Source organism: Bombina bombina, chromosome 1 (assembly GCF_027579735.1).
Source record: "Bombina bombina isolate aBomBom1 chromosome 1, aBomBom1.pri, whole genome shotgun sequence".
Taxonomy (NCBI): Eukaryota; Metazoa; Chordata; class Amphibia; order Anura; family Bombinatoridae; genus Bombina; species Bombina bombina.
This window is the reverse complement of record NC_069499.1, coordinates 529,088,438-529,095,860: the sequence shown is the minus strand read 5'-3', so window position 1 is coordinate 529,095,860 and position 7,423 is coordinate 529,088,438. Positions and strand designations below refer to the sequence as shown.

The 7,423-nt window shown below is 35.5% G+C and overlaps 1 protein-coding gene across 1 annotated transcript; it reads left to right on the top strand.

Annotated features, from left to right (window-relative positions):
- The first annotated feature begins 4,141 nt into the window (after nt 1-4,141).
- On the top strand, nt 4,142-6,809 carry LOC128638730 (gamma-crystallin 1-like). The gene is made up of 3 exons (XM_053690866.1): nt 4,142-4,150; nt 4,517-4,759; nt 6,534-6,809. The coding sequence occupies exons 1-3, from the start codon at nt 4,142-4,144 to the stop codon at nt 6,807-6,809; spliced, it is 528 nt and encodes a 175-aa protein (XP_053546841.1).
- Nucleotides 6,810-7,423: the final 614 nt, after the last annotated feature.

Genomic DNA, 7,423 nt, shown 5'->3' with positions numbered 1-7,423 from the left:
CAGATTATGGGTTAATAAAATTTAACTAGTGTTTGCGAGATGGGAGTGAGGCAGTTTAGGGGTTAAAACATTTATTAAAGTGGCGGCTCGATGTCCGGTCGGCAGATTAGGGGTTAATAATTGTAGGTAGGTGGCGGCGACGTTGGGGTGGCAGATTAGGGGTTAATAAATATAATGTAGGTGTCGGCGATGTTAGGGGCAGCAGATTAGAGGTTCATAGGTATAATGTAGGTGGCGGCGATGTCCGGTCAGCAGATTAGGGGTTAAACATTTTTATTATAGTGTTTGCGATGTGGGGAGCCTCGGTTTAGGGGTTCATAGGTAGTTTATGGGTGTTCGTGTACTTTTTAGCACTTTAGTTAAGAGTTTTATGTTCCGGCGTTAACCCATAAAACTCTTAACTACTGACTTTTAAATGCGGTAGAAGTCTTGACAGGAGAGGGTCTACCGCTCACTTCTTCCAAGACTCGTAATACCGGCGTTAGGCAAATCCCATTAAACAGATAGCATACGCAATTGACGTAAGGGGATTTACGGTAGCCTTGAGTCACGGAAGAAAAGTGAGCGGTAGACCCTTTCCTGCCTGACTCGTAATACTAGCGGGTGTTAAAAAGCAGCGTTGGGACCTCTCAACGCTGCTTTTTAAGGCTAACGCCAAATTCGTAATCTAGGCGATAGAAATTTGTCCTTATAAGTACAAATTACAAAGTTTAATAGTTTTTTCATAAAGTGGGCTGAACATGGGAGTATAAGAAATTGTCTCTCAAAGCCCAGCATAATTCTGTAAACATTTCTGTCCTACAGATCTCACAGTTTTTTCTCACAACTTAAAAGGTGGCAAGCATTTATCAAAATACTCAAAAAACTAATTATTCTGAAAGGAAAACCTATGTATACAAATTTAACCCCTTAGTGACCAGACCATTTTTCAATTTTCTTACCGTTAAGAACCAGGGCTGTTTTTTTACATTACTGCAGTGTTTGTGTTTAGCTTTAATTTTCCTCTTACTCATTTACTTTCCCTACACATATTATATACCAGTTTTCTCGCCATTAAATTGACTTTTTAATGATACCATTATTTTCATGATGTCAAATAATTAACTATAACATTTTCTATAAAATATGATGAAAAAATTGAAAAAAACACACACTTTTTCTAACTTTGACCCCCAAAATCTGTTACACATCTACAACCACCAAAAAACACCCATGCTAAATAGTTCTTAAATTTTGTCTTGAGTTTAGAAATACTCAATGTTTACATGTTTTTTGTTGTTTTTGAAAGTTATTGTGAAATAAGTAAAAGTTGCCCTTTGCTATTTCCAAAATTTTCAAAATTAGCGATACTTACATTGTAACACTGAATATCCCTTCACATGTATATTTTTTTTAGTAGACAACCCAAAGTATTAATCTAGGCTCATTTTGGTATATTTCATGCCACCATTTCACCGCCAAATGCAATCAAATAAAAAAATCGTTAACTTTTTCACAAACTTTAGGTTTCTCACTGAACTGATTTACAAACATATGTGCAGACATATATGGCTTTGGCATTGCTTTTTGGTAATTGGAAGCCCGCTAAATACCGCTGTGCGCCATTCTTGTATTATGCCCAGTAGTGAAGGGGTTAATTAGGTAGCTTGTAGGTTTAATTTAGCTTTAGTGTAGAGATCAGGCTCCTACCTGACACATCCCATCCCCTGATCCCTGCCTGACCCCTCTCAAACAGCTTTCTTTCCTCCCCCTCCCACCCACCCATCAAAGATCACCCCCATCTTAAGTACTGGCAGAAAGTCTGCCAGTATAAAAATAAAAGTTTTTTTTTTAAATATATATTTTTTAATATATTTTCTGCAGTGTAGTATCCCCCCTTACCTCCCTGACCCCCCAAACAGCCCACTAACCCTCCACCCTCTACCTCTATATTTTGCTATAATTTTTGGCTTATTTTTATATATTTTATAACTAAACTTTTTTCTGTAGTGTAGCAGACAGAGGATAATTCTGATTATCCTAGCTTAGTGAAGGTATAATCTAGATTTTATTAAAGAGACAGAGACGATTATTTTGCATAAGCCTTTTACTTTACTACTCCACAGCCATTCAAAGTAACATAATACATTAAACATATAACATAGAAAGAAATGAAATAAAAACAATGACCAATGAAAAACCACATTGGAAGTTGAAGTTCAAAACAGACCAATCAGCATAGTTCCATATGTTATAAAAGGTCCCCACACAATCCCAACTGCCTCTTTGATCTTTGATGCTCGAAAAAGGAAGTGTAGAATTTTCAGAAATAAATCCAAAAACGAAAACGAAGAAACTGAACAGGAACCAGAAAAAATAACTGAAAAACTGGGAACATAGTCCATTTGCAGAAACTTGACTCGAAGAAGGCAATCTTGTAGAAGTGGACAGTAGAGTTTCTGAAGAAACCTGAAGCTGAATATCCTTCTCTGAAGAATTCTGAAATTCAAAATCCGGTTGAGGAAGGACCTGGAGCTGAAAGATAAAATAGCAGTAAGTAATACTAAAACATAAACAGGGTATGGGTTTAGGGAGGGAAAATAATCGTCTCTGTCTCTTTAATAAAATCTAGATTATACCTTCACTAAGCTAGGATAATCGGAATTTTATTACAAGGACAGGGACTTATATTTTACAAGTTTAAAGCTGACAAATAAAATATTAATCTAATAAACATTGAGGTAAGGAATTTATAGGTTTAAAATAAAATTGTCTAAATACAGAGTCTGAAGACCAATCTGCAGCATTAAGTATTTCCTGAAGGGATGCTGATTTACAAAAAGCTTTAGAGGCAGCAGCACCTCTTAAAGAATGAGAAGTGAAAGATCTATCTACACCCGCTTCATTCATGACCAGGAAATAAATTTTATTTAATGCACAATAAATGTTATTTCAAAATTGCTATGAAATACTTAACTTTAGCAGAGCAGCAAAAGAAAAGAGGCAGTTGGGATTGTGTGGGGACCTTTTATAACAGATGGAACTATGCTGATTGGTCTGTTTTGAACTTCAACTTCCAATGTGGTTTTTCATTGGTCATTGTTTTTATTTCATTTCTTTCTATGTTATATGTTTAATGTATTATGTTACTTTGAATGGCTGTGGAGTAGTAAAGTAAAAGGCTTATGCAAAATATAAGTCTCTGTCCTTGTAATAAAATCAAGTACAAAGGAGTACAGGACAAAAAGCACATACCCTGAAAAGAGAAACAATCCAACAAACGGGCCCAGATGCTTAATCCCGCCAGAGATTTAAAGACCGACCTAACGTCATCAGAGTGGGCCGGCCGTGACACTACAAAGGAGAGCAGACAGATCCGATAGCCGCAGCGACATGGCGATAATCGGATCCATGACATAGAGCATGCCGTTTTAAGACACTTTCAAGTTTATGTCAAATTATGTCTGTCATATAATACAGGGGGCCGGAAAATGTGAGAAAAAATACATTTGCCAGAAAAAAATGTACTGCTTATTTGAAATTCAGAGTAAGTGTTATTGTATTGTTTTTATTATGGATATGTATATTATACAATTCTACTGAATTTAGTAATCCTTTTAAAGTTCGACCTCCATGGCAAACTGCTACTTCATAGACGCTTTCATTATTTATATGGGAGACATCTCACCACTCGCAGAAACAGCCCTTTTTTTAAATAGAATTTCATAAAGGATGCCCCTACGAGTTTCAGCATGGAAAACCTTGTCTTGACTGCCACATTTTATAGAATCTGTCCCTTTATAAAGGTATTCCAAAAAATGCTATGATATGCAAATAAAGTATAATATTTTTTCACATTTTATGAATTTAAAATTACTTGAAAGGATCAACTTCAAATTTTTTACACAATCACTATTTTTTTGGTATAAAATGTCACTATTATTTGGTGATGTTAGGTGCAACAGGAAGAGTTGAACAAAAGGCTTAAAACTGCTGCTATACGTACTGACACCAGCAATATATAGAACTAAAAGCTTACACTTTCTAGAACATAAAGAGCTCTCTATTGTTGCACAATTGCAGAACCAGCTTTCAGCTGTATATATAAAGAGGGCTTTCACAGTTAGAATTACAGAAAATCAGTGTCTGTAAAATAGCCAAAATGGGAAAGGTACTGATAACAGACCTACACACAATATATGTAGAGTTATTTCATTAAGATGATTCATTAGATTTGGATAGAAACATGAAATATATTGGTATTTCACAATAGAAAAATAAAAATGATCATAGATAGAAATAACAAATGTGAATATATTGGAATATGATTTTTTTAAAGAAATAGCATTGCAAATATATTTATGTATAGTGCCCCTTTATATTTTATTTTTGAAACACCACTAAAAGGATTTTTTTTTTATGAATACAAACAACTTAAATGTTACTGTTAAATTACTTTTAATTTAAAACTAGATTTCATATGGTTTAATAGTATTGTAAGCACGTGTATTGTATTACTAATTCATTTGTATTCTAGATCATTTTCTACGAGGACAAGAACTTCCAGGGTCGCTCCTATGAGTGCAATTCTGACAGTACTGATCTACACTCGCACTTCAGTCGCTGCAACTCCATACGAGTAGAGAATGGTAATTGGATGGTGTACGAACGCGCTAACCAGGAGGGGCATCAATACTTCCTTAAGAGGGGTGAATACCCTGATTACAAGCACTGGATGGGACTCAATGATACCATCAGCTCATGTCGTATTATACCACAAGTGAGTAGAGAAACTGATACAGCTATACATTTCTATTGTTAATGTTCTATTGTTCCTACTGGTCTCTATTACTATCCACCCAATTTTTCTTTTTTGTTTTTCTATTCCTTTCATATTTTCTATTTATCGCATTTGTTCTTTATTTAATTAGCACACATAGCTTTCTCCATCCCCAGTAATCTCTTTCTTACAATACTTATCATACTTTTATTCCACAGAATGGTGTATTTGGCTTCTGTAATGTTTTCTCTTTTCCCTCTATAGAACTTTCCCATATCTATGGCCCTATAATGTCACTTCTCTCTTCATTCCTTTAAAAAAAAAAAAAAAAAACTCAAAATCTAAAAGTTCCCAATAAGAAAGAATACTTGTAATTATAGAGTTAAATGACCCCATATTCAGATTGCAAAATAAGAAAAACATTTTTGTGAAGACATAAAATAACAGATAATTAAGTTACAGGAAAAAAAGGTAAGAACTACAATTTATCATTGCACTGCTGGTGCAATCCCGCCCCCTGTAGATTTGCGGCCAATCGGCTGCTAGCAGGGGGTGTCAATCAACCTGATCGTATTTGACCAGGTTGATTTCTGTCCGCCACCTCAGAGCAGGCGAACAAGTTATGGAACAGCGGTCTTTAGAACGCTGCTTTATAATTTCTGTTTCCGGCGAGTCTTGATAGATATGCCCCTATAACTCATCTTAGTCTTGCATTATTTCACTAAAAACTCTGTATGTTATTGTTTTTTCTTTCATCACATTACAAAACAACTGTTTTTAACTAGTAAAATGTATTTTAAACACCTATATTTATTTATGTGTTGCAATTAGAAATCGGGCATGATACTTAAAAAATGTTTTATATTTATATTATAAAGAAATTATACATTGTTTCATTGCATGATTATACAGTGATCTATACCTAATGAACCTTGCTGGGATTGCAAGTTGCCCTTTCACAGACCACTGTGGTACTTTGCATGGTGGTGCCTTGTACTGCTGCAATCGAAGTTAATATAAAGTAATAGGTGATGTTCTTAGTGCTGTTTAACTTGTATTCTCTTCTTCCCAACTGTCCCGGATCCTGCAGGATTATCAGGGGTTTGGCGGTTTGCCTGTTTTCCCACACTCAGCTTCTCTAGCTAGGGCAACTGTTTCTGTTTTTAGGAACTTCTCTAGCCCCGACCAGGAAACTCCCTGGCTGTGCCCTGCCCCACTGACAGGATGTTTGCAACCCTGCCCAGAACACTTCTGAGGCCACACCCCTTCCAATTCCTCATGCACAAAACACAGATGGCCACCACCCAATACCCTCACTTCCCTGTCCCTGAAGGCCTCTGGGAAATGTTGCGAGGTATGGTTACATATGCTTCACTTTTGCAATTCCAGACAGTTTGTCTTGTATGCAAAGCATTTGGTAGTCCTAACAAATTAAAGGGAAACAGCTACATGAAAAAACCCCAGGTATACCCTATGAATGTTGTTTTCTAGACACTGTTCTGTCACTTTGGCATTTTAATTTTCCTGCAATAAGAAATACATATGTACTGTTTAAAGGCTTACTATAGACAAAACATAAAGGATAATGTAAAAAAAAGCAGAATTTCAGTTTACTAAATCATACTGCATTCATAAATAACAGGCAGAGCTCTCATTCTCTGAAAGCTCTTTCAGTAACAGCTTTATTAATTCCAAGCTACTGACTGAATCAAGTTATAAAACATTTTGGTGCTGATATTGTTAAGTTTCTTATCTTGTTTTCATTTCATTGCAGCACCGTGGAGTCTTCCGTATTAGAATTTATGAGAGGGAAGAATTGAGAGGTCACACAATGGAGTTCACAGAAGATTGTCCAAAGGTTTATGAAAAATTTAATTATGAAGATATTCACTCTTGCAATGTTCTTGAGGGACACTGGATCTTCTATGAGCTGCCCAATTATAGAGGAAAACAATATTACTTGAGACCAGGAGAGTACAGAAGATACACTGAATGGGGTGCAGTATCTCCTAAGGTTGGCTCCTTCAGAAGAATTCAGGATATATACTAGGCATTGTCATCTGTAAAATGCTTCAATTTGGAATAAAATGACATAAAATAACAAACTGATATAAGTTGTTGCTTGCTAACACATTTCTTTTTCATCAATATTCTTGTATTTTTGTATTATCTGCAATGGGCACATTCATTAAAAACACTGTCCAGTTTCCCTCTCTCTTCAGGGTTTTCATGACCACCAGATCCTATGTTATTCTGTGCCGCTGATTCACTAAAGCTTACTCATCTGTCCATTGGTTAAAATAGCATCTAAACTAGATAAACTGGAGCTGCTGATTAAGTTGTAGAGATTTGAGAGGACTTTTAGTAAATTTTGCCCAGTGACTATTTCAGCAGCTCATTTACCAAAATGCAACAATTACACGGAAAGTACAATATTTCTTAGAGGTTAAATGGAAAAAAAAACACATTAAGTTAAACATACAATACTAATTTGCATGTTGTTGGTCAAGTGCTGTCTGCCATTTAAAGACATCCATGGTGCACATAAACCTGTCATCTTTTGAATGAGTTTCCAGATGGATAACAGAGGCATTTAGAAGTAGAATACTTTTCCATAAATATATTTCAAATTTATTTATGCTCTTTACTGGGGTCATATTACCA